Source organism: Girardinichthys multiradiatus, chromosome 22 (genome assembly GCF_021462225.1).
Source record: "Girardinichthys multiradiatus isolate DD_20200921_A chromosome 22, DD_fGirMul_XY1, whole genome shotgun sequence".
NCBI lineage: Eukaryota > Metazoa > Chordata > Actinopteri > Cyprinodontiformes > Goodeidae > Girardinichthys > Girardinichthys multiradiatus.
The window spans coordinates 18,811,284-18,839,247 of NC_061814.1; the positions used below are offsets into that span (position 1 = coordinate 18,811,284).

Below are 27,964 nucleotides of genomic sequence, written 5' to 3' on the forward strand. Positions count from 1 at the left end.
GAATGTACTAACGTTTGATTTAGTGCATCAAACTGTTTATTTTACGTGTTTACTGAATCAGGGAAAAGTTCCCTTTCACGTTTTAACTAACGTTTGATTTCAACTTCAACTTCATAGACTCCAATGCATTCCTAACGTGCGGTTGGCTCTATTCAATAGAATTCTATGTAGAGGAGACCTTACCATGAGAGTGAATGGAGTTATCAGAACGCTGGTTTGTACTGTATTAATAAAGTTTGACTGACTGACTTATCTGACTGTTTTGTTGACATTCTCTTTAGCACAGCTCCATCTAGTGGATGCATAACGCAACCCCAGTCAAACGTTTGACTGCAGTAGCTTCTATTCTATGCGCCTTATAATCCGGTGCGCCCTATATATGAAAAAAGTTCTAAAATAGGCCATTCATTGAAGGTGCGCCTTATAATCCGGTGCGCCTTATAGTGCGGAAAATACGGTAGTTTGGTATAATGTGTAAAGGGCAGTAATGCACAGAATCTAAAAAGCAAGGTTCTAAGAAACTGTATGTATATAAATCATAACGCCATTGTCAAGAACGTTTACAAATGTAACCTGAACACATGTTTTGCTAAGTAGGGAAGACAACCTTTATTTTTCCTATGTTCTACTCTTTTTACTATATTCTTAATATGAACCCCAAAAGGCTCTGTAAGGTTCAGTGGGTTGCAGTTGGAGGGTGCATATGTGACCAAAAACCTGTTTTTTTGGAAGATGTAGCATGTCTCTAATGTTTTAAATGTACCCTTTGGAATGATTTGGCTTTTATTATTTCTGACGTATTGGATATGTGCATTGGCACTCAGTGATGGCAGGCTAATCGCTGAGACATGTCTGCTTCTGGGAGAACAACACCTTATTGTGGAGAGGGTCTCTAAGCTGCAGAGGCACAATAAGGCTCACATTCTCAGTTACAGTTAGTCGATTTGGATGGAAAACGCCACATCCAATGGTTGTTTGTTTAGACAGAGCTCCCAATAAAGCTGTGAGTCACAAGTGAATCACTTCACACAGGAGGGCAGATTACTGTGCTCCAGCAGAGTCTAAATACATTCCTCTCTTTTCCTGTAAGTGAGGATAAAAGCTGACTGGAGAGGCATAGGGCTCTGATGACTTCAAAGAGAGACGAGGGATGTGAGAGGGGGGGACACAGAGGGAGCGGTAGATGGATGCTTCTCTGGCAGCAGAGGGTGAGAGTGCACACGTGTGTGTCGGGCACAGCATGGGAGAAACAAAGAGGGAAAGTTAGTGTGATCTTTTCAGTATTTGAGCAACATCAAAGACCTGAAATAGAACAAAAGGGGGCATGAAAGTGGGAGGGGGAGAGTGCGAAGGGGCGGAGGGGTATAAAAGAGACAGAAATGAAAGTGTGAACACCAGAGTGACAAACAGACAGCGATGAAGACTGGGAAGAAAAAGTTATGAGTGAGAAAAGCTTGGGAACAAAGACATATCTAAATCATATTTAAGATCAGCATTTTTCTTTGAGTGTGATGTGTGAAGGTAAGGTTTCTCATTTTGGTTTGTATAAAAAGGCTGCACAATTCAGATTTTAGCTTGGCCAGGGATATGACATATTTATGCTTTTGCAGGGTTCTTTAATGAATTTGATCTGAAAAGCAATGATGTTTCAAATAATCTCATCTCACCTTTCGCGTCTAAAGTGGTTCTACACATGAGAAACATTCCAAAAATAAAACAAAACAAAAGCAAGTTTAGGATACCTGCAATCCAGAGAAAAATACTGTACTCCTGTGTAAAGCTACATCTATGCAACCTCTTACAGAACAGTTAAGATATTTGGGAGAAATATAACAGCAACAAAAATGAGGGAGGCAACATGCCAAGCTTCTACAATAAACAGACACAACACCAAACACATCAAGGCATAGAGACAAGCAGGCAAGTGGGAATTTATACACTGTCGACGGTGTGTGGGAAGGAGCAAAGCTTCACAAGAAGTGACTGGATGCTGTGTTAGAAGTGGATACTGCATGGGCACGGTTTGGCTGCAGATGGTGTGTGTTGCAATGAAGGAATAAGGAGGGGGGACGGAGTTATTAGCAAGGGGAGAGCATCCAAGGACACATGCTCAGTGTTTTTATATGAAAATACAGACAGTGTGTACCTAATGTGAAGAGGTGAATTTAAAATACCACTGCCATGTTAACCATCTTAAGAAGTGTTGTGTCTCTGTGCTCGTTAACACCATTATGGCAGAGCATGCAGTAGCAGATCTGGTTCAGGGCACTTCTATAATCTTTTAAAAAATGTTGAACTTCAAATAAATGATTAGACTGAGGCGAGGTCTGCATCAGCCTGTATCTGAATGCACAGGCTTCCTCACACCGTTATGTAACCCTGACAGACATGCCTAAAGAGTCCAGCTACGGCAGACGTATTTAGCGGGGATGGTTTATAGCAAGTAGCAGCTCACTTTCTTCACAGAGATGATCAGGGTGTTATATTCTTTCTTTTCAGTCTGGATAAAGTTTGAACTACTTCTTTTTCTATAATCATACACTGATGAGTAAATGGGAGGTTATACGTGTTCAGTATGCCACCATGATTTGTGGAGTGAATGACCAAAGGTTATAATATCAACATATTCTCCCACCCGAGCTGTGTATTTTTGCAGCTCCTCTAGAGTTTCCATAGAGTTATCAGGCTTCTCTGATTAATACCTAATGGCAGCTTATCTTTTAAAAATTATTTTTTCCATTTTTGGATGATAAATAGAACAGTCCCCTGACACATGTTCAAATCTTAAAATGTTTTTATAACCTAACCCTGCTGCAGACTTTTCCACAACTTTATCCCTGATCAGTTTGCTGTGTTCCGTAGTTTTTGTGATGCTATTTGTTCACTAACGTTGTCAAATAAACCTCTGAGGTCTTCACAGAGCAGCTGTTTTTATACTGAGACAAATGAGGTGACTTATGGTTGTGCTGAATTTTATTTAAATGGGGACTGAATACAAATTCACACACTTTTTTGAGATATTTCTTGCTTGAAAAAGAAATCATCTTCCTCCTGTGTGATACTCTGTCAAATAAAATACCATTAAAGTTTGTGGCTGTAATGTGACAGAATGTGAGAAATGCCTTGGTCCTTCAAGACCAAGGCTTTCCTCATCCACCCTCCTGCTCTGACGAAGAGGTCAACTGGAGTCCACAACTATGTTATTCAGTGTATTTTCATCAAAGATAGAAGCAAACTTCTAGAGATTTGGGGAAATATAATCCTCAAAATCACCTGTTGGCTTCTTAGAGATTAATATAGATTTTCAGCAGCAGGTTGGGTCCTCCTTTATCCTAATTCTGATCAAAACATCTGTCAAGCATGCTTAATAATTTATGGGTTTGAACTATAGGAAGGCTGGCATAATATTTTGAGAAGGCAGTTTAGAGCTGTCTTGCAGGAATAATAAAAATAAATCTCGGAGAAAGACATTTTCTAAATGTAATCTGTGTTTCAAACAGATACTTCTACATGTAGTTGCCACAGTCGCAAGTCTGGAATATGTTGCTCACATAATGTTCAAAGTGAACATATAATATTAAAAGGTAATTCGGTCTTATAACTATACACTTGCTTTTGTTTCATTACTAAGCAAAGTTTGAGATTAAAATGATCCCATTTTTATTATATTGTACACCGTGGTCCTAACTTCTTTAGAAACAGGCTTGTAATGGCATACAGTATAAAAATAATTCTTTGCAAATGGTTGCAGATTGTCACTTTAACGGCTCTGGCTCACAGCCGAAGATCATTTATAACTTCAACCGAAACAAGCTGCAGAGTTTCAGCGCTTGTTTTTGCTAAATGAGAAAAAGAGGAACTAATAAGATATAGTAAAACACAGAGTAGCAGTTAAAATATGCCACTGATAATGTCCTTTCAGGTGTTATTCTTTCACTGCTAAGCCTTGTGTGTATTTGTGGCATTTTAATATTGCCTTGAAGGAACAAATTAAAACAGGAGGAAAAAAATAACGTAAATAAATCTACTCAACAAACTGGTGGCATGTTGAAACCCTCGAGTGAAATATGGTATTTAAATGTCACAGTTTGGAGATTTTTTAAATCCAACAAAGCACTCACTTTTCCGTATCTCTCTAAAAGGGTATGAGTTTGCATATTACTTTAATTTCTTTTAAGTGTGAGAAATATCTAAGTAGCCAAGCGGCACATATGAACTGATCGCCCTCTGAAGGTCATTCTAGTTGAATAGCTGGAATTCTAGCTAATTCTTTCTTTGAATGATATTTCTCCAACAGTACTCAAATGGTGCAAATCAAGTCATTTGAATCCCAATCATCCCCTATATCTTCTGGTGTACCCCAAGCCTATGTGCTTGATCTCTCCTGCTCTTATTTAGCATTGTTGTTGTTTGTTACAAAGAAGACATCTTGCTCTATTTGTCCAACCAACCAAACTCTTCCCCACCCTTTCTGATTTCTTAAAGAAAAATCACATCCTGTTTCTCCCACAACATTCCAAAACAGGGACAAATCTCTCATAAAAGAAAAGCGTATTCTCTTAATAACTCCTCAGTTTCTCCTGCCAGCCAGGGTAAAAGTTTGGGTGTCTTTAAGTTTTTTCAGAACACCATCCACCACATTACAACTGTCCAACAGTGGCGGTTTTGGATTCCTGTTAAGTACTGCATCATTTAAAAAATCTTACTTCTCACCTTCAAGGCCATCAACAACTCTGCCCCTCTGTATCTTACTAAAATACCCAGCGATACTATAGGTGTTCAATTAATCTCACCCATCTGTCTGCTCACTTGTCCACTACAGGGTGGACAAGCTGCTTGGATCCTCGCCTCAGAAACTGTTTGCAACAGGACATAAAACATTCTGAATCTCTCACCTCCTTCAAATCCTGTCTTAAAATTGGGGTAGACATTCTCCATTTAAACGAAACGTAATGCTTCCTTTCTTAAACAATGCAACATAGTCTCAACTTTTTTCTTGAGTTTTACTAAAATCAGTATTTTCTTACAGAAAAACCTTTTACAGCCCATAATCAGTTTTCAGTTGATCTAATTGAATGAAAACTTGCGTCATAATAATCTTACATGTCGTGTTTGTAAATGTATGATTCCATGTGTCAAGCATCCCTTGAGGTATCAGATGTTAATTGAAGGATATGTTACTGGAAAACATGGTTTAGTTTACAGAAAGACAATAAAAACTGCTCTCTCAGGAGCAGTTGTTGGGTGGCCTGGGTCACACTCAGCAGGAACGTTGCATCAAAGACAAGAATTTGTTTGAGAACATATTTTTTTGATACCCATGCAAACGATAGGTTTATTAGATATTCTGATCCAATTGTCATCAGATAGGTGAGTTATCATTTCCTCCAGGAAAAACAATATACCTGCTATAGACTGTAGCTCAGGTCAATGAGGGGTGGGGTGGGTTATTAATTTAAAACTCTTAACTCAAATTTTCCATCCAACCTTGTCTGCCAAGTAACCCCCTAACATGAGTATGTACATACACTCGAAGCAAAATCACCTGGCTCACAATCTGACACACAAAGAGCTCCACTTCATCCAAAGATTTTTCTTGGATCTACCAATTATCGATCATTCCACCTCAAGCCCCTATTTTCTCATGGTCTTAGTGATCTTCTGATTGCACACCAAGGGAGACGAGCTGTACCAGCACCCTCCAATCTGGCTCTTAACTGAGAAAAAGCTGAAAATGTATTCAGTTCCCTCTGCTTTATGACTCATGAACACTGTAGGATGGTTGGGAAATTGTGTTGATAACATGGGAGGCTAAAAAAGCAGACTGTTTAATGGTTACAGTCTGGAAATAAGAAGAAATAGGCTTTCAATGAGAGAATCTTAGTTGAATTTGTAACAGTCTTAAACAAGAATCTGGGTATTATGCATGTGAGGTTTTTACAGCTGTTTGATACCTGAGGCTTTTGGGCAACATCTTTTAAGAAATCAAACTCAAGCTATATAATCTTGAATGTTAAGAAAATGCAACAATTTGGACTTGTGTTCTACAGAATCATGCATACTTTTCAATTTTACATAATCTTAAAAGATTTACAGCCACTGTAAAGTTAATAATTTTATCGAACTGTGCTTTAGTGATACAGAGGAGATTGAAGGTTTTGTCTATGCAAAACAATCTCTTCTACACATTAACCTAATCAATTGACAAATCAATTTATGGCTCCAATACCTTTGCACTGTTTGCCTTCTCTGTTTGTTCAGGACTTCATTATAAACTCTCGCTCAGGGGACAATGGTTCAAAACTAATCGTAAAGCATTAACATGTTTTTTACTTTATCTTTCTATATTTTATTTAACCATGTAATGTCCCATTTAGATACAACATCTTATCTACCAGAAAGTCCTGCTCAGTGATTATACACAGACTGAAAAACAACGCTAAAATAATTTTGAGAAAAATCACTTTCCTGTAAAACAGATGACATCGTTTTTAACAATACTTTAACAATAATAATGAAAATATGGGTTTTCCTTCAGAATGATAATGATACCACATTGATCCAATTCCTAAATATTTCCACTATGAATCCATCCATTGATCCTGATACAGAGCATACAGCAGCATGATACAATACATCATCTCCAGTTTTTTTATATAATTATATCTAGTACACATGCGCACATGTAAATTGTATTATCATAGTCGAAAGTGATAAGAACATGCTTTGAACTAGTCTATTCCTAGCAACCCCAGGAACCCCCAAGATACTTATAAAACACAACCTATAACCCAAATCCATGTACATACAGGTCCTTCTCAAAATATTAGCATATTGTGATAAAGTTAATTATTTTCCATAATGTCATGATGAAAATTTAATATTCATATATTTTAGATTCATTGCACACTAACTGAAATATTTCAGGTCTTTTATTGTCTTAATACGGATGATTTTGGCATACAGCTCATGAAAACCCAAAATTCCTATCTCACAAAATTAGCATATTTCATCCGACCAATAAAAGAAAAGTGTTTTTAATACAAAAAACGTCAACCTTCAAATAATCATGTACAGTTATGCACTCAATACTTGGTCGGGAATCCTTTTGCAGAAATGACTGCTTCAATGCGGCGTGGCATGGAGGCAATCAGCCTGTGGCACTGCTGAGGTCTTATGGAGGCCCAGGATGCTTCGATAGCGGCCTTTAGCTCATCCAGAGTGTTGGGTCTTGAATCTCTCAACGTTCTCTTCACAATATCCCACAGATTCTCTATGGGGTTCAGGTCAGGAGAGTTGGCAGGCCAATTGAGCACAGTGATACCATGGTCAGTAAACCATTTACCAGTGGTTTTGGCACTGTGAGCAGGTGCCAGGTCGTGCTGAAAAATGAAATCTTCATCTCCATAAAGCTTTTCAGCAGATGGAAGCATGAAGTGCTCCAAAATCTCCTGATAGCTAGCTGCATTGACCCTGCTCTTGATAAAACACAGTGGACCAACACCAGCAGCTGACACGGCACCCCAGACCATCACTGACTGTGGGTACTTGACACTGGACTTCTGGCATTTTGGCATTTTCTTCTCCCCAGTCTTCCTCCAGATTCTGGCACCTTGATTTCCGAATGACATGCAGAATTTGCTTTCATCCGAAAAAAGTACTTTGGACCACTGAGCAACAGTCCAGTGCTGCTTCTCTGTAGCCCAGGTCAGGCGCTTCTGCCGCTGTTTCTGGTTCAAAAGTGGCTGGACCTGGGGAATGCGGCACCTGCATCCCATTTCCTGCACACGCCTGTGCACGGTGGCTCTGGATGTTTCTACTCCAGACTCAGTCCACTGCTTCCGCAGGTCCCCCAAGGTCTGGAATCGGCCCTTCTCCACAATCTTCCTCAGGGTCCGGTCACCTCTTCTCGTTGTGCAGCGTTTTCTGCCACACTTTTTCCTTCCCACAGACTTCCCACTGAGGTGCCTTGATACAGCACTCTGGGAACAGCCTATTCGTTCAGAAATTTCTTTCTGTGTCTTACCCTCTTGCTTGAGGGTGTCAATAGTGGCCTTCTGGACAGCAGTCAGGTCGGCAGTCTTACCCATGATTGGGGTTTTGAGTGATGAACCAGGCTGGGAGTTTTAAAGGCCTCAGGAATCTTTTGCAGGTGTTTAGAGTTAACTCGTTGATTCAGATGATTAGGTTCATAGCTCGTTTAGAGACCCTTTTAATGATATGCTAATTTTGTGAGATAGTAATTTTGGGTTTTCATGAGCTGTATGCCAAAATCATCCGTATTAAGACAATAAAAGACCTGAAATATTTCAGTTAGTGTGCAATGAATCTAAAATATATGAATGTTAAATTTTCATCATGACATTATGGAAAATAATGAACTTTATCACAATATGCTAATATTTTGAGAAGGACCTGTATTTGGTCTTTTTGGCACTGAGTACTAATTTTAGCTTGGTCAAAGAGGTCCAATGCAGACAAGATAGTCAATTAATACTAGTGGTATAATCTATTGCTAAAAATAATGCCACTTGATAAATAATTATGTTGCCTTCATAAAAGTGAACCATATCAATCTAGACCTATCCTCAAAATACTTTCTATGAACAGAAAAAAGAACTGGTCCCAAGATTGACCCTTGGGGAACACCCATCTTCACCTCTACAATGACAAACGTATTTATGGACAAACTCTTGGTTGTCCCAGTTTGGCAGCTTATAAACACAATTCAGTATAGCCTGATAAACAGATCTAGAAAAAGCTCAGCATATTTTATAATCTACAAAGAGTGGTTATCTAAATAACTAACTACAGACAGAATAATAATAATAATAATAAAAATGATTTTATTCATTTATTACACTAAAGGCAGCTTTGAACAGAGGGTGCAGGCGCACAGCTGGATTCTTTTGTAGCCTTTGCATGGATAATGGGAAAAGATTGAAAATGATCTGACATCAGCAGTACAACCATGACATGTCACATTTTATTTGTTCATGTAAAATGGAGGCAATACCATGACTCCACAACATGGTGATGATTTAAAGCATATTTTCCTTGGGGACTGGTTAATTTTCCACCAATTATTGCAGAGGGGCGAAGAAAATAGTCACATTAATTACATGTGTAAGGATGTGTATTTTGTAATCATCTGGTCAAAAAATCGTTTTATTCATTTAGTTATTAAAGAGGTTAAACACAAGTAAATATGCTCATTTTGGCATAGTTTTCATTTGCAGGAAAAACTACAGCAAGTTCTATAGAAATACAATCTAACAATAAAAATGTACACCGAAAATCTCAACATACCTGGGCATTGAAATATGAATTTCCACTGCAGCATTTCACAAAATACAATAATGAAATCTGGCAATTTCATCCTGCCCTGTTCACCCTGACCAACCACTTCCATGAGGTCCAAACTTTCCTGCAATTCAGACATTGCGTTGCAGCTGTGTTGTTTGTATTCTACAAACAATAAAGGTTCTCTGAATTAAACATCATTGTTTTATTTTGCTTAGAACTTTTATGGAACTATGTTTGCTTTTAGTACGTAAAGTTTAAATATTCAACATCTGTTGAATTTTTGTATTGCTTTGTTTCTATGTTTTTTTCATTTACCTTTTCTGAATATGTTTTTAACTTGAAACTGTTGCAGATGATCTTTATGGCGCCATCTTAACTCCCTGGAGGAAGAGATGCTTTCTCTCAATGGGGTTCTTTGATTAAATTCAGGCTTTTTAACTTTGATCAGTTGCCATATACATTTTTTTTTTCTTTTATTAACATGTCCTGTCCGGCAGAGTGGCACTCTGTTGTCTGAGTGCCAAAAAGTAGCCCAACCCAACCCAAGCCATCGCTATATTTCTCAATTTAATATATATATATATATAAAACATTATTAGAAATTGACGTACACCTCATGAGATGTCATCAGATACAGGGCTTGTTTTTGAGAGAGCAGATTTGATCTTAACTACATAATCATTTGCAAAAAAATTAAAAATAACTCATCAAGATATGTTGCTCTATAGGTTATCTTTTAAAGTGACTTAAGCTAGTAGCTTTTAAAATGCTCAGTTATAATGTTAGTTTGCAAAACAGAATGCAAGACAATACTCAACTGTATCGACCAAAAATAATTAGAATAATTACAATACCCCATGTTTTCACCAGGAGAAAATAGAGCAAGACTAATAAATGCAGAGACTACAGGAATAATGGGTCTGGACAGATATAGAATCCAAACTGGCAGCTGGAAGACCAATTACTGAAGAACCTTCGGCAGCTCAGATGTAAAAAAAGAACGGGCTGACGTCTCAGCTGTCAGGTTACAAACCACAGAGGATGATCAAATTCTAATTTACTGCAAAAAATATGGCAAACGTAGTAATCTATTCAGTCTTGTTTTGAGTCTTGGAATAATGTGTTTCCCAAGACCTAAAACTGACTTTTGGTGTAAGGAGCATTGAGTGACATTAACTTATCTGCAAATGAAATGTTGTTCAATTATTACATTTCTAGACATATCAATATTTTTCCTTCACCGACTAAAAATGCTAGAAATGTTACATAGAAGAAGAAGTGATTTTAGAAGGTTTAAAATTCTTAGATTTTCACTTGCAACACAGTTAACCAGCCAAAACACCAGACAGGTACACTGCAAAATCAATACAGTAATTAGAATGTTACAAACATCCTTTACTTGATTACAAATGCACACGTGTGCTCATGCAAAGACACATGCATGCAAAGACATTAACGTAATTACAGAAGCCCTCACAAAGTGCGAGTTGGTGAGAGAAGATGTTCCTGCTTCATGCTGAGTGGCTCTAAACCAAAGCTGTTTTAGGCTTGCATAAAAAATTCACAACTCTCTCTTAGCAACATTCGCCCTACATACAGCACTCACACACATCACAGCATTATTTATGGTGCTCATGTGAGCAGGCAAATAACGAAGAAGACCATCAAAGATTTAGCTATTAAACTCAGTCAATACAAAGCTTTTTGGCATGTTTTCTGAATATTTGGAGGATTTTGTTGTTTATTGTTTCACTTGATACTGTAGGAGGTACATTTTTTTTTTTGTGTCTCCAGTCCTTCAAAGCCATATTTATGTATATATCTGCTATTCTTGCTTTTTCAGAACTGTTTGTACAGGCATTCAAGCAAGTCTGCAGATTCCATTTGTCCTCGATGCAGACGGGCATCTGTGCACTCATCTCCTCAGCAGCAGGTCAAGAGCCAAGCACAAAAGCACAAACACACACACACACACACACACACATAATGTCTTTCTATCTTTACAGGGACTTTGCATTGACTTCGTTTCATTTTCTATTTATTTCTATGGCATTATCCTGACCCTAACCATTACCAGTACATACCTGACCTAAACCTAATCTAAACTCGATTCACACCTTAGTCCTTAACCAACTCTAACCCAAAAACAGTACTGCTACTTAACAGCAGTGGGTCCTCACAACGTAGTATACGTCTGGAAATGTTCCTTACACTGTAACAAATACTAGAATACACAAACACAACATCACACACACATGCACACACACACCCGTTTTCATTCGACATTATTGACAGGAGTGAAGGAATGGATTAAGCAGGGAGAGAAAGAAAGATTGAGAAACTGAAAGGATATAGTAATATTATCTCTGTGGAAAGACTATCAAACCACTATATGCTGTCCTCGACCATAAAACTCCCTCTGCTCATGTTACATAACACATCCGCTACTATACTGTACTCACACAAAGCTAGATACGGAGTAGATGTGGCCCGTTGCTCTCTATCAATGTTTCTTGCAGCATTTTCGGTGCGTACTAATAATATTGATGTGCTGAAGTTCTGAGCAGCAAAACAGAGCCCTGAAAGTCTTTACCACTTGAGAATTCACCTCCTCTCATTGTGGGTTGCATCACCTCTGCCAAGCTATCTCCATCTGAAACGTCTTGGGAGTACCAGTTCATCTTGGCTGTATCCGCATGTCTGCAGAGTGCTTGTCCAATTGCAGTTTCACTTAAGCCTATCTCAGTGTTATGATTTTGTGCTTGATGTCTTTCAGTCTGTGGTGTCAGGGTAAATACCAAGCTGTGGCCATTTGTGTTTAAGCTTAAACAAGGAAAAACAGCAATATAGGTAATAAATCAATTTAAAATCATTATTGTTCTCCTACACCTTACCTCTTTAACTTACATTATGTTGTTGCACCAGCCATAACAAAGTGTTTCAAAAGAAATCACACTCCTAGAAGTTATCATATTCCATCATGTTACATCCACAAATTTTAAGGTATTTTACTGTGATTTTATGTAATATAAATTTGTTTGTGTGACAGTTGTTTTTAACCCACTTTACACTAATGCCATTATAAAAACAGTGCTCTTAATTGCATTCAGAAGTCATCTAATTATTAAGTAAAGTACTTCTCAACAGTGTGTCATGTATATGTATTCAGGTCTCTCAGAATTTTGTAGAACTGTATTCTGCTCTATTTACAGCAGCAAAGCGTTTGGGGTATGGGGTGCCACCTTTGTACATCTACAGATTGAAACTTGCCCAATCTTCTTTGCAGAATAACTTACGCTCAGTTAAATTGGATGTAGAGCATTGAGAAATGATCATTTTCAAGTCTTGCCAAAGTCTAAGTTGGGTTTAGTTTAAGAACTCATCGGGCCTTTCTAGCACATGAATATCCTTTGATCTAATGTACAGCAGTGGAATATGTTAAATAGCAAACTTCATCACAATATCGGTGTGTGCAATATCACATTTATTAGTATTACAAAGGACTGCATTAATGCAATATTTTGTAGGTTATTAGAAATTCAGTGCCATGCATTTATGCATGCCAGTGATACATCCAGTTAGTTGGATGGACTTTGACTGCCCTCGATGTTCACATCTGATATAGAATTTAGTGACTGAGCTGTTACAGCTCATAATGACTTGTGGAGACATCCAATCCAATCCAACTTTATTTATAAAGCACTTTTGCACCACAGCAGACCAAAGTGCTGTACAGAAACTAGATTCAACACAGCTCATAATACAAACAAAAAACACAACTAATTCAAACAAAACACAACACCTTACACAGTGCCAAAAGCCAAAGAAAACAAGTAGGTTTTAACATTGATTGAGACATCATGATGACACTGCAATATTTAGCGATAATATCACAGTTTCTTGTTTTCCTAATATCAAGAAGCCATAATCTAAAAAATTCCATTTTAGCACTAACTGTGTTGTCTCACTGGAAGGTGAACCTCCAGCCCCAGTCTCAAGCCTTTAGAGGCATCTCAATGGTTTTCTTCCAGGATTACCCTGTGTTTAGGTCCACCCATAACCCTCATCAACACTGTTAAGTCGATCAGTGTTGATGGGATGTGCAGTGTTATTTGTCTGCCACACATGACATTTTCATGTAGGGTAAATAGTTACATTTTGATCATGTCTGGCCATGATCAAAAGCACCTTCTTCCTCAAGTCTCTTTAGGCAGGTTCCCTCTCTGTCAGTGTGGAGGGCCACATCTTGGTAGGTCACAGTGCTCTGTGAGATGTTAAAAGCTTGGGATATTGTTTTCTAAGCTCAACCTCAACTTCTCCACAACTTCATCCCTGACCTGTCTGGTGTGTTCCTTGTTCTTTATTACACTGTTTGTTCTCTAATGTTCTCTAACTAACCTCTGAGCCCTTCAAAAATGTGTTAGATTCATGATTCATACTGAGATTAAACCACATGCAGGTGAACTGTTTACTAGTTAGGTTACTTCTGTAGACAACTGGTTGCATTCGATTTTATTTAGTGATATCAAATTAAAGGGGGCTAACTACAAATGCACTTTTCTGATCTGTAACTGTAAAACATTTTATAAACCATGTATCATTTCCCTTTCAATTCCCAGCTCAGTCTATCACACTAAAATCCAAATGAAATACACAGAAGTCTATAGTTGTAAAGTGACAAATGTGGAAAAATTTAAGGAGTGTAATTAATATTACATGGTGTTGAACATCTGTCATTTAAGTGTTGTTTATTACTGTTGTAATCTTATTGTATAGAGACTTGTATAGGGAGCATATATCATAATAAATCATCAGTTAAAATGTTCGTTCGTTCGTCGTCTTCCGCTTATCCAGGACCGGGTCGCGGGGGCAGCAGACTCAGCAGAGACGCCCAGACGTCCCTCTCTCCAGACACCTCCTCCAGCTCCTCCAGGGGGAGCCCAAGGCGTTCCCAGGCCAGCCGAGAGACATAGTCCCTCCAGCGTGTCCTGGGCCGTCCCCTGGGCCTCCTCCCGGTGGGACGTGCCTGGAACACCTCCCGAGGAAGGCGTCCAGGAGGCATCCGGTATAGATGCCCGAGCCACCTCAACTGGCTCCTCTCGATGTGGAGGAGCAGCGGCTCTACTCCGAGCCCCTCCCGGATGGCCGAGCTCCTCACCCTATCTCTAAAGCAGTGCCCGGCCACCCTACGGAGGAAGCTCATTTCAGCCGCTTGTATCCGTGATCTCGTTCTTTCGGTCATGACCCAAAGTTCATGGCCATAGGTGAGGGTAGGAACGTAGACCGACCAGTAAATTGAGAGCTTTGCTTTTCGGCTCAGCTCTCTCTTCACCACAATGGACCGGCACAGCGCCCCCATTACTGTGGCAGCCGCACCGATCCGTCTGTCGATCTCCCGCTCCATTCTTCCCTCCCTTGTGAACAAGACCCCGAGATACTTAAACTCCTCCACTTGAGGCAGGAACTCCCCTCCAACCTGAAGAGGACAAGCCACCCTTTTCCGGTCGAGTACCATGGCCTCGGACTTGGAGGAGCTGATCCTCATCCCAGCCGCTTCACACTCGGCTGCGAACCGCCACAGCGCATGCTGTAGGTCTTGGCTAGAGGGGGCCAGCAGGACCACGTCATCCGCAAAAAATGTCTAAATACTCAAACCAAATTCATAGCTAAACAGAAAAAATATCAATGTTTCTTTGAACATGCAATTCCATTGACCCTTCACTGCACAACTAAAAAGTGCAAGGCATGCAGATCAATAGCGAGACAAATAAGAAACATAACATGTAACTAAAAAGCTGAACCTCAAATCAATATTTATTGCATTTACTCGGGATGTAGGTTTTTCTTGATGGCCTTGCATATTTCAGTAATGTGTACTGTATGTTAAAATGAATTGTAATAACAGCCTTCTTCTAAAGCCTTTAAAACTTGACTAAACTAAGTCTGCTCAAGTTCAGCTCCTGAAGCTTGTGACCTCTAAAACAGCAAGCACTCGGTTTTGCGACAAACACAGCAACACTTCTTGCCCCACACTGGCATAGAGATTGCTTGTCGCAGTTTGAGTGCCATAAGTCTATATGATCATGATAAGTACATCGTCTTCCCATTGTGCTGAAGAAAGAAAGAAAGAAAGAAAGAAGAAAGAAAGAAAGAAAGAAAGAAAGAAAGAAAGAAAGAAAGAAAGAAAGAAAGAAAGAAAGAAAGAAAGAAAGAAAGAAAGAAAGAAAGAAAGAAAGAAAGAAATCCAATCATTGCTTGAGTCACCCACAAGTAAGGGGAGCAAATGATCACCTCATTGGGACTCCGAAGAGTAAAATAAAACAGGCAATTATATCCTCGTACACACAACCCACTCCTGCTGGTATTCAATACATTTGCAGGTCGCCATCAGCTCTAATCTATTGGCACTTACGTATGAGGCATTGGCTTTTGTTTGCAAGAGACACACAGCATGGTTTACATTAAGAGATCAGAAAAAATTCCAACTGTCACACAATGGCAGTGCCACTAGGGAACTAAAACCCCTCCCGGTTAAAGCAAAAGCAATTTTCTAAATGGCTTAGTTGTGGGTTAAGCTTACATCAAGCTTTACAGTTTTTGTAGTGAGGGGAGAAAATGTTCAAACATGCAAACACATAAGCACCATAAATAACCCTCTCAATATATTTAAACAAAGAAACTACATTTGGCTGCCAAGTAAACAAATGTTATCTTCCATGCAGATTAAAATCTCATTAATTTGTTTAATGTTGGAGCAGTGCCGGATTAAGGTGTCTCAGCAGTGGGCCATTTCAATCCCGTCCCCTTCTTTTAATTACCTAATGTAGTAACATATTTAACAGTGAAGAAATACATGACTTGCAGTGTAATGAGAAATGTTTTAATTCCTTTTGACTCCCTTTCTGTTTCATTAATGTCAGCCTGCTAGAGGAAAAAGACATAATCCAATAAGACCCAATGGTTCCAATGAAATATGTGTATGTATATGGCTGACTCCAACAAGCCCTTTAAAAAGGTTGCTGAAGTAATGCAATAGAGTACATATCACGGCTGGCTTACGATGCAGAACTTCGTATCTTATTTGAGATTTTTCTTCGACACTTAACTAAGGGACTGTTTTACTCTTTGTAAGAAGTCTGTATGTCATCATCCCTAATTGAAAACCCAAAACTGGTCAAACTGAACTGGACTGTTCTACCGTGAACAGAGATTCTTAAACATACACATCTCAAACAAAGTTCAAGATGTAAGAAACCTTTACTTTATTGGTTAACTCACAAATGGGGCATTTTGGCATTGGGACAACCTCACATTGAGACAGGTGTTACATATATTTCCATATTAAGACAACAATGACAATGTGTCTTCTGTTCTAATACAATATCTGCAATTTCTATGCCACAGCTCATTGTCAAGCAAAATTGATGCCAAAGAGTAATGCACGCTCACACTCCTGCACACATGAGTGGGCTAAAAATAGCATCAGTCTTACCTTTCTATACACTATCGTGTTGGGGGATTCATCCGCCACCCCGTTGGTCCCCTGCCCGCTGCTGTTGGTCTGTGCCATGATCCTTTGAGTAAATCTGCCACAGGAAATGTCAGGAGCTCCTGTTGTAGACAGAGAGGGATATTTTGGACCATCAGAGAGATACAATGCAGCAGCAGCCGCCCAAAAGTGACTTGTGCTTACCTTTGCCAAGAAGGGAATCATTAACAGTACTAAGCTGGATCATGTTTCAACACATTTGCCATTTTAACATGGACTATAAAGATGCTGACCTGCAACATTTGACAGCTCTTATGTGTTAGGCATAGGCTGATATGAGATTTCAATATTATGTTAACCTTAGTTAAACAATTCCTAGTTTCACAATATTTACACAAAAATAAATAGCATGATCTAAGATCTAAGAACTTTTATATAAAACAGAAAAGCAACAGGTCGTTCTACTGCTGCTAAAATAAAATAGCGCACAGTTTATATTTGTAACAACCCTAACCCTAACCCACAATGATTTATTCCCTGTTGTTTGGGACAAGGAAACACAAGTTTAACAAGCTAATAAAAGCCGGTTAATTAGTGGCGTTATTTGCTCAGATAGCCAGCCTGCAATTTGTTACTGAATGGACACTGTTCATTGCTAGCTAACTCTTATAACACCACAACAACCAAGGGGTAAATGTGACTCTCAACTCTATAACTAAATTATTACAGCAATTTCTTTATATATTAAAGAACAAAATGCCACTAGTAGTACCAAGTATACCAAAAACTTTAGAGAAAGTGATCTGTAATGCTTTATAAACAATATAAAAATGCTGCACGTGCAGTTGTCTTGTTACAGTTTAGATGTTGCTATGGCAACCATGTGGATTGTGAAGATCTAAATAAATGTCATCAGTTTTAGTTGATTGCCTAAATGATAGATAAGTATAATACAGATTTTACAAGTTTGACTAGATTTTTCTTATTGCCACCTAAAAGAAGAGCTAATGAGTCTGAACAATTTACAATATAATGTAGACTATGGTATTACTGCACACCCTAGAAGGATGAGCTTTCACTGCTCTTGTGCTACATAGATTTAACAGAACTGTTAAAAACTAGCCTTTTAAAATGTGAACATGGATTTTTTTTTTTTCAAAGAGCTGAATATGTCTTTGTTGTAAAACCAAAAAAAATAAAAATTTGTAGCCTTCTTCCAACCAGCTGACTGGCAATGTTCAGCAATAAGTGTGGAAGGGGCAGTCACTTTCTCTGGCATATTCCAGCTGAGTATAATAGAACAGCTGAGTACGCATTTCTTGTAAGCAAGGGAAAAGTGTAGAAGCCTCTCTTCAGCCAGCTGCATGGCAATGCAGAGCAACAGGCGGGGAAGGGGCAGCAATGCATTACTTCAAGTGTCATACAAGTGAAGAAAACACAGGTTACTCCTACACTTTTTCTGGGATCTCATTTACAAAAATTCAATACTGTACATTTTTCAAAACCTCAGTATGCCTTAATACTAAAAACCGGCAATGCTTTAATGGCAATGTTTTAGAAAATGTGTCCGATTTTATACAATCCTTGCTGTGGTAAATAGAGATAGTGGATAAAGCTATCTGTGTGTAGAGCAAAAGTTCCACCAAAAAAAAAATAATTGTTGCAACAACCCCTGTTTCATATGGACTAATTCTTTGCATCAGAGTCTGAAACAGAAACATTTTAATATTAATTAGAGACTTCCTCAAGCATTGCATGAATGTTTGCAATGGAAAGATAACAACAGTAAATGCAGCAAAATACATTGTCCCTAGAGGAGGTACTATACTCTACAACGCAGCTTGGATACATTCATTGGAGTACAGCAGCCATTGTCAAAATGTGTAAGACTTTGCAAAATTATCTACAGCTTTGTTATTCTTCCCTCCTATTGACACCCCCATGGCATCCTTGTGAGATGTAATCTGCAGAAACAGCCACCTTATAGCATTCAAACAGCAAAGTCATGCAACCTGCTTTTATCGTGAGGCCATGTAGTGGTGCTGTATTGTGTCTTTACTACAAAGTATCGATGCCCTTTCAGGACAACGGACAGCTACCGTAAAACAACACCCGCGTCCCGTGATTATCTGCTTCCCCTCGATCAGTCGCCGAAGGAGAAGAGACAGAAGGAGAGGACAAGAGGGGAGAGAAGAGGGAGAGGCTTACCTGAAAAACAAGCTGTCCGCTTTAGGACGCCTGAATCCCGGCAGGGTTGGAAGCCTGGTCCTTCGAGTTCAGTGTGTCAACTGGCGGACATAGGAATGCGAGGGGTGTGCATTGGCAGCGGGAAGGAGCAAACATTCGGCGGACGCTCGGTGTGTGGCTCAGCTTGGTCTCAGGCTCCGCTCTCCTCTCCTCGAAACGATGCTCAGAAGAGCGGGCGCGTCGCCGCGGAACGCCGCGAGCGCGCATCATCTGTGTGACCAATGGCGTGTGAGGAATAAAAAACAACCTGTTTTGGAGGCGTGAGGCTATATTTCTGGCACAAAATGTTACTGTTATTAACTGCATTGGTCGCTCTGACAGTTATAGGACCTAGCGATAGAAATAGACTAATTGCAACATGTCTTGGAAGGCCAATGATATTCCACAATATTGCTAAACTAGAAAGAGAGAAGTCACGCCTTGCTAAAGTATCTATATCTTGGTATTTTGTCTCTTTACAACAACAATGTTAAACGTTAATTTGGGGGTATTTATGAGCTAGAAGCAATACATAATTGTAAGGTAGGAGGATAATGATTCATTGTTTTGAAAAAAATTACAAATAAAATTCAATATAACGTGCATTTGTATTAAGCCCCCTATTCTGACACCCCTATATTAAGTCCCGTGACAACTACCTTCAGCTCTATAATCACTAAACCGAGTCCACCAATGTGTAAATTAATATCAGTATAAATTCAGATGTTTTTTGAAGGCCTCACAGGATTGTTGAAAAAAATGGTTAACAAGCAGTTTCTTGAAAGCCTTTATGTAGGGTGGCAAGGAGAAATGTATAAGAAATCCCATTTATAATTTCCCTATAGACATGTCGAGGAAGAAGGTGCACAAACTAGATACAATTTAAACCGAGTTTTTGGCCTTCACATCCTGGAAACATTGTCACCCCTGGTTCAACGGGGTGGAGGCAGCATCATGCTGTGGTGATGTTTTTCTACAGTATGGACAAAGAATATGGTCACATTTGATAGAAAGCTGAATTTAGTTAAAAACAGGGCAATCCTGGACAAGATTCAGACTGCAGAAGACTTGAGACCAGGGTAGATGAGGCTATTTGACAGCAGAAAAACAAACCAAAACATACTGCCAGAGCTACAATGTAATGGTTTAGCTCAAACCTTGTACATGTGCTAGATTGCCACAATTAAATTCACACTTAGACCCCTTTGAGAATGTGTGGCAAGCATTGGAAATTTGCAGATGTCTTAGGCTACTTTACAAAGAAGTGAATGGTAAAAAACGGAGTCTCTAACTATAGAAAGCTGATAGAGACAGTACTTTTATTTTAGGTCTATCAATTTGTGGTACTTTTTGTGTTTTCTGTAGATTCAAGTAAAGAAATGACAGGCTGCTACCAACAGACTATAAAGATCCAATTTAAAATTGATTCTTTGCTGAACTGTTTGTTGTCTGTGTGTGGACAAAACACTGCTGCAAAATCAATGATTTGATGCAACTGGTTGGGTTTCCTTAGAGATAAAACCTAACAGTTGATTAAATAAACTGGACCTCAATGCAATGTCTCATAATTAGGATCCAAATGGAACGTTTTCAATAGAATTTGAAGCTGTCTGTATGGTTTTGATGATTTGATTATATATTTCTTTATATAAATCAAGCCTGTTTGTCTTGCACAGTGCCTTGAGATGACTTGTATTGTGAATTGGTGCTGAAAATAGAAACTCAATTGAATTGACTTATAAAACTATGCATCGTTTCCATTAAACATTTGCAAATAATCTCCTGCCTGTTATATCATGATGGATTATTGTTAGGTCTTAAAACCTAAGTAGAGAGAAATTTGTCATTTTGGATGTAGTCAGATCTCCAGGTATGGGAAACCTAATGGATATGAAAGAAAAACATGGATGATTTTTTTCACAGAAATTAAAATATTAATAATTATAATTATAATCATGTACAAAAACAAGAACTGCAACAAGATGCAAAAGACATCATAATTTAGTTTTCAACATAACATTTGACTTCTGTGCTTTGCAATCTTGTGATGAGATCTGGTCAGATACTGAATAGAGTGTAAGAACTGTGATTAATAGAAACAGTTTTGGTATCCACTGATATAAATGGAAACAATTATTTAAATATCTTTTGATTTTGTTGAAGTGTGTGGCTTTGAAGTATTCAACAGTCCAGGCGTGAAAGCTGACAGATGAGTCCTTTTCCCCCTATGTGCTGTATGTCTCTGTATTATCTAACTGATGTCCTCTTTTGCATTTTCAAGATTCAGGTCCTTTACTAGGTGGACCAAATATGCAGTTTATTCTCCCTGAAAGATGTATTATTATAGCATTAAGCCTCAACATCATAAATGTGCTGTCATAAAACTGAAAAGACAAACACTGAACAAAGCTGAACAGCTACAGATGTTGAAATGTCACTGATGTGAAAATTTCACCTCATCTTTGATTGAAATTCATTGTACCAACTGATGCATTGATTCAACTGTTTTCTACTTATTTAATTCTGATCAGAGTCATGGAAACGCAGGATACACAGGTTAATATGTTATGGCAGGGTTTTGCTTGACAGAATTAAAATGCAGACAGGAGGCAGGCAGGACCATAGTGAGACTGAAGAATTTTAATAAGAACTGAATCCGAAGTTAGAAATGAATGTGGAGACAAATGCATAGGAGCAACAACAGGAATCCTAATGAAAAACAGTAATCAAAACAATGGCTGGCATGAAGCATAGAGGAATATTTACAGGATTACTGGGACAAGAAACAGACGAGTCTGATTAACTGAATATGGAAAAGCTATGGCAGAGCAGGAAGTAAGGGAGTTGGGTAGGAAAATTACTAATCATAAGCAGAACATGGTGGTCAGTTAAACAATAACTAAACTTAACAAAGCACAGAAGTTACAAGAAACACAGGGCTAAAAGTGATAACCCAAATCAGGAAACAGAACACAATGCACAAGAGAAATGAGTTTAGCAAAATAAAGCAGAAACAATAACTCGAAACAGAACCCAACCCAACGCATAAAAAACCTAAAATACATCTGTTCCTTCAATTCGGGTCATTGACACTAGCTCTACAAATCTCCCAAACAACCAAGGACTTGATTGTTGCAAGCATGTCTTGAAGATATAAAAACTTGGATGACTTTAAATTTTTTGCTTCTAAATTCAGACAAGACAGAAGTTGTCATCTTTGGACCGGAGTCTTTAAAAAAAAAACTGCTAAGTCAATCACTTAACCTGGATGGCATTAAATTGACCTCTGGTAATAAAGTAAAAAACCTTGGGGTTACTTCCTTCTTTCACCTCCGGAACATCGCCAAAATTAGAAATATCCTGTCCAGGAGTGATGCTGAAAAACTAGTCCATGCATTTGTTACTTCAAGGCTGGACTATTGTAATTCTTTACTATCAGGATGTCCACAAAATGCAGTTAAAAGCCTTCAGCTGATTCAAAATGCTGCAGCAAGAGTTCTGATGAAAATTAAAAAGAGAGATCATATTTTTCCTATTTTAGCTTCCCTTCATTGGCTCCCTGTTAAATCCAGAAGAGAATTTAAAATTCTCCTCCTCACATATAAAGCCTTTAATGATCTAGCTCCATCATACATCAGAGATCTGATTTTTCCATATGTTCCTAACAGAGCACTCCGTTCTCAGACTGCAGGTTTACTGGTGGTTCCTAGAGTCTCTAGAAGTAGAATGGGAATCAGATCCTTTAGTTATCGAGCTCCTCTCCTGTGGGACCAGTTTTAGTTCGTGAGGCAGACACCCTGTCTACTATTAAGGCTAGGCTTAAAACTTTCCTTTTTGATAAAGCTTATAGTTAGAGTGGCTTAGTTTATCAGGCAGGGAGCCTTCCTCCCGGATGGAGTAAAGGGGAGTCAGGTTTAGCTTAAACCGGCTCAGTTATGGTTGAGGTGCAAACACACCCTCCATTTCTGCTACCTGTATGACCCCTTCTCTTTTCCAATGGTTATAATCAGTCTGACAGAGAGAGGTATCCCAATCCGTGTGGTTTTTATTATAACAATGACCATCAGTGGGACCCTTTGTGGGGTTCCTTGTGACGACATTGTTGAAAATAAGCGCCGTTTAACTAAATAATCTGAACTGAAACTATCTGTGTAGTTATGCTGCTATATCCTTAGGCTGCTGGAGGACATAACGGCCACTTTCACCCTCTTCGCTACATTCTCACACTACTCTCCAATTTTGCATTATTTGCTGTTGTTTCAGCTTTTAACTTTGTTCTCACTCTATTCTCTTCCTAGAAGCTACACCTGGCCTGACTCTGTGTCTACCTGTGACACCTTTCTGGAGAAGGGCATCGTCCGAGCTTTTGCTGGCAACAACTTAATGCTCACCCTCTACCGATGATCCACATAGCCCTGTCTTACAGTGTTTAACCCTTTCTCTCTCCTAGACATGGCGATTGACTGAGCTTTACTGTAACTAATTATATGTGCTCTTTTTCAGACTAACCTTGAAAACTGTCTCAGAATTTATCTGTTCTTTCTTTCTAGGTGAAACAACTAAAGGAGCTACATCCATTAACATGTTCTTTTCCTTCCCATAGAAAGGACTCCTGGATCAGTGCTTCTTTGTTCTCTTTGTGTCTCTGCTCTGTTCTTTCTCTCAAAGCCCCAGTCGGTCGTGGCAGATGGCCGCTCACATTGAGCCTGGTTCTGCTGGAGGTTTCCTCCTGTTAAAAGGGAGTTTTTCCTCTCCACTGTCGCTACATGCATGCTCAGTATGAGGGATTGCTGCAAAGTCAACGCCAGTGACTGTCCACTGTCTCTACATGCTCATCCGGGAGGAGTGAATGCTGCAAGTCACTGACTGGATGCAATCTGCTGGGTTTCCTTAGACAGAAAAACGTTTTATCTAATTTGAATGAATAACTAACTCTGACTGCACTGTTCAATGGTTAGGACTAATTGGAATGTATGTACCTGACTGTTGTGAAGTGCCTTGAGACGACGTGTTGTGAATTGGCGCTATATAAATAAAACTGAATTGAATTGAATTGAATTGAATGAGAGAATAGCAAAGTAAAAGAGCCGAGGCACGTGGCCCTGAGGATGACCCGGACAGGCAGTTCAAGCAGGAAGCCTGGAACCCAACCCAAAGAGCTACAGAGTGAAAGCATATGAGTCAGAGGCTACTATGTCCATCAACGGGGCACTGGAGTGTGACCTGTAGGCCATGTTATCCAGTGTGGAGACTCAGAAGGCCTGGATGGCCCAGGGACCACCAAAGAGCAACCCAGGAGCAGGTGTTACTTGTAGAAGAAGAAGTAAAAGCAACACACTTCACAAGAGTTATGAAATTACCAAACTAAAACAGATAAAACAAAAGGAACTACAACTCAAAACAGAAATAGTACCAACAACAACAACAATATGAACACAAAGTCCTTTGACTCATGTAACAGGGCTTCATTATTATTAATTTGGAGATGGTATTTTTAAATGACTTTGCAGTAAGGACTTCTTACATGTATTTTGGATGGTTTAAGTTTTTTTTAATAATGCCAAAACACAAAATGATTTTTCAACAAATTACGTTTCGGCTTATCTGCGTTTTACGAAGATGCTTGTGATTTACAAACACTATGAGACTGTTCTTCAGGGCACTAATACAGCCTAGGTCACTGGCAACCATTAAAACTGTTAATTGGAAACAATATTTCTTTTCCTCCAGATAATGTGGGTTGGGTTCAAAGCCGGGTCTTTTTTTTTTACCATAAAACCTAGCAGATCTCTTGGATGTCCAGATTTCTTTTCGAATTCTCTTCTTTATGTTTAAACATCTTTAACACTAACATTAAATCCTTTAAGTATTCAAATGTCTGTACACTCACTTTTTAAATGCAAAGTTGGAATTTTAAATCCCCTTTAGACTGTTTTATAGGGACTTACAGCAATATCAATATTGCAACAGCATTATTAGCTTTTCAATATCTGCAAATGGTAACAATTAGTATTTCCTGCCTATTGAAGATTTAGAGTTAACATAAATTCTTGTTTAGTTTTTCTTGCAGATCATTTGATCATAACAAAGCCTTTTAAGGCCTTTCCTTACATCTTTATTATTGCTTCCAGTTAGCTGAAGAGTGCTGGCATCAGCTTATACTCCATATCTCTTTGTGGCTTGCAGCCAAAATAAATATTTAATCTACTTGATAAAGACCTAGAAACTGTGCATTCATTGGTCCTTAGAAAGCAGTTAGCTAGAAGGGCCTGGAGTAAAAACCTTATTGGAGTTAAACACATGATGAACAGACTACGGATGAGTTTGAAAAACCCCATACTCCATTCTTTGCATAGAAGCACATAAATTTTTTTTTTTCCAGTTCTGTCCTTCCTTCCTTTTTATTATTACAAATGTCATGTTTATTGTCTTTTTTTTCTTAACTACTGTTGTTAAAAATGATGAATTGTTTTTTTTATATGCATTTCGCTCTATTCTCATACATTACTGTGTCATATCCACAGGCCTGTGTACAGGTTGGTGTGTGTCTCCACCTCCTCTAATTGCAGGGTTTGACTGGCAAGTGTGTCCTCACGGCAGATGCCAATGGCGTATAGTCCACAGTAATTATTAGCAACATTTTCAGGATGATGTTATTATATTTACTGATAGTTCTAAAGCTCCTGAGACAGGCCAAGCAGGTTCTACTGTTTACATCCAAGCCAGTGACATCTCTGTTAAGAAGAAAACATCAGGTCATTTATCAGTATACAATACAGAACTGCTGGCAATATTGTTGGCTCTGTAGTGGATAGAGGAGAATGAAAATGAAAACCTTGTTATGGTTTCTGCCGGTATTTCATCACTCAGTAGTATTGCAACAAGTAAATTATCAATCAGAACAGATATTATTAGTAAAACATTTAGTATAATGTGTAGAATTGAAATTAAAAGTGTAATGATACAATTCCTTTGGCACGTCAATACAAGTCATCAAGAGAAAGTCTATATAACTACAAGTCCCTTTGAGTAAATCTGAAATTAAATAATTTCTTTGGAAAATTTACTCAAACAGTGAGGCAAGAGTACTGGGAAGATCAGGAAACCTGAAGACATTTATATAGCATACGAAAACATGTTGGGTTGGGAAGGAAAACAACAAGGAATAGAAAAGAAGAAAATGTAATCACTCCACTCCAAATATGACACTGAGGTCTCAACTACATTCAATTTAAAATTGGCAAGCATCCAACAGGAACATACAGCCAGACAAAGCTGGACAGATGTACTGCTTCACAGCAATAAATACAATATCCACAGGGATCACCTTTTTCAGTAAGGGAAATACATCAGGACTACATATTATCTGGGCTCTTGAAGGTTAAATCAGCTAACATATACAACACGTTTATTCAGTTTCTACAAGGAATCAGACAATTTAGTCGAATCTATTTTTTTTTTCTTTTTTTTTTCTCCAGATCCACACTCCAATCTGGTTGGTGGCAGTTATGCACTTAAACTAGTTTGCCAACCTCCACTAAAATCAAAAAAAGAAGAATAAGGTGCAGATGCCAGGTTGTTTTGCCCTATGAATGGTAATCAGGTTTACTTTGTCTCAGTTCCTGCGTGCCTTGATGTTCCATACTTACCTCTTTGTTGTCTTCTCTCAAGAAAAACAGTTTCCCAGTTTGTGCCCTGTTCCTGGATTCCAGTGCTCTGTCTCTTTGCTCTGAGTTTGTCAAAGAACTCGTCTCAAGAATCTCCTCACTGCTCCTCTGTCTGTTCTTCTGGTGCTGTCGGGACCCCTCTACAACTGCTTCATACATCTAATCCTGGAAGAAAAAGTGAGGAAATCATTACCATCAAGCACCACTCACCTGCCAATCTAGGCCTCTGGGGGTATACTCACAGTAAGCTAACTACCCCGTCCACAATTTTTAACACATCTCAACCATATTCTACTTCATATAACAACTTACCTGTACCTCCCCAGTGCTATCCTGGATTTCTCATGAAAATCTGGACAAACCACACATTTCACTGTATTTTGCATAGCCTCTTTCTTGAAAAAAGATGTATGATAAAAGATGTGCAAGTTTTACATCTATCTTTTAGCAAAGGTATCCATAGCCCTTGACGTTTATAACAAATTATAACAAAGTTCACTTTGACTAGATTGAAAGTGACAATGAATATCAGTTTTCTACAGAAAACACCAACAATACCACAAATTAATAGATCTAAACAAACTGTTTCTATCAGCTTTCCATAAATAGAGACTTAATTTTTTACCCAATCTTCTTAGTAAAATTTACAATACTTGCTACATATTTTCAATTGGATATACATCTGGACTTTGAGCCATACTGACATATAAATATGCTTTGATCTAAACCATTCCAGTGTGCCTCTGGATGTACAGTTTATGGCTGTTGACCTGCCGAAAGGTCAACCTCCGTCCCAAGCTGAAGTCTTTTTTCAGGTCCTAAGGCTGTGTTCATGTTCCCCTCAGCTTTAATCAGTCTCCCTGTCCCTGTTGAGGGACATCATCTCCACTGCATGGATCTGCTACCACTATGCTTCACCACTGGAACTGTGTGTTTAGGAGGTTTTGGAGTGTTAGCATTTGGCCACACATCTCGCTATACCAATGGGTCTAAAATTTTAATTTTGGTCTCATTTCACTCAAACACTGCTTAAATGCTGCTTAAATGGCTCGTGGCAATCTGGAAAAAGGACTTTTACAGCTGTCTTTCAACAATAAGTTGTACTGGAATTCTAATTTCTCCTCGGGGATCAATAAAGTGTCTTTGAATTGAATTGAATTGAATTTAATTTAATTGAATAAAGGCCAGACTTATTAGGGTGCCCAACTAATAGTTGTCCTGTCAATAGGAAGAAACCATCTATAGATTGATTTGCCAACCTAAGCAGTGGATCTTT

General features: G+C 38.6%; 1 protein-coding gene and 1 long non-coding RNA gene across 2 annotated transcripts in view; one reads left to right on the forward strand and one right to left on the reverse strand.

Moving 5' to 3' along the window:
* The window catches only part of rgs7a (regulator of G protein signaling 7a), a 76,950-nt gene extending 57,634 nt beyond the window's left edge, over positions 1 to 19,316 (reverse strand). The window contains exons 1-2 of the mRNA XM_047351816.1: positions 19,004 to 19,316; positions 16,799 to 16,917 (exon numbers count right to left, since the gene is read on the reverse strand). Coding sequence (XP_047207772.1) covers positions 16,799 to 16,876 — 78 coding nt within the window. The 5' untranslated portion in view covers positions 16,877 to 16,917; positions 19,004 to 19,316. The remainder of the gene's footprint in view (positions 1 to 16,798; positions 16,918 to 19,003) is intronic.
* Positions 1,397 to 27,841, forward strand: LOC124859193. The gene is made up of 4 exons (XR_007036029.1): positions 1,397 to 1,521; positions 11,150 to 11,239; positions 26,500 to 26,616; positions 26,693 to 27,841. It is a non-coding gene; the product is annotated as an uncharacterized LOC124859193 (long non-coding RNA).
* Positions 27,842 to 27,964: the final 123 nt, after the last annotated feature.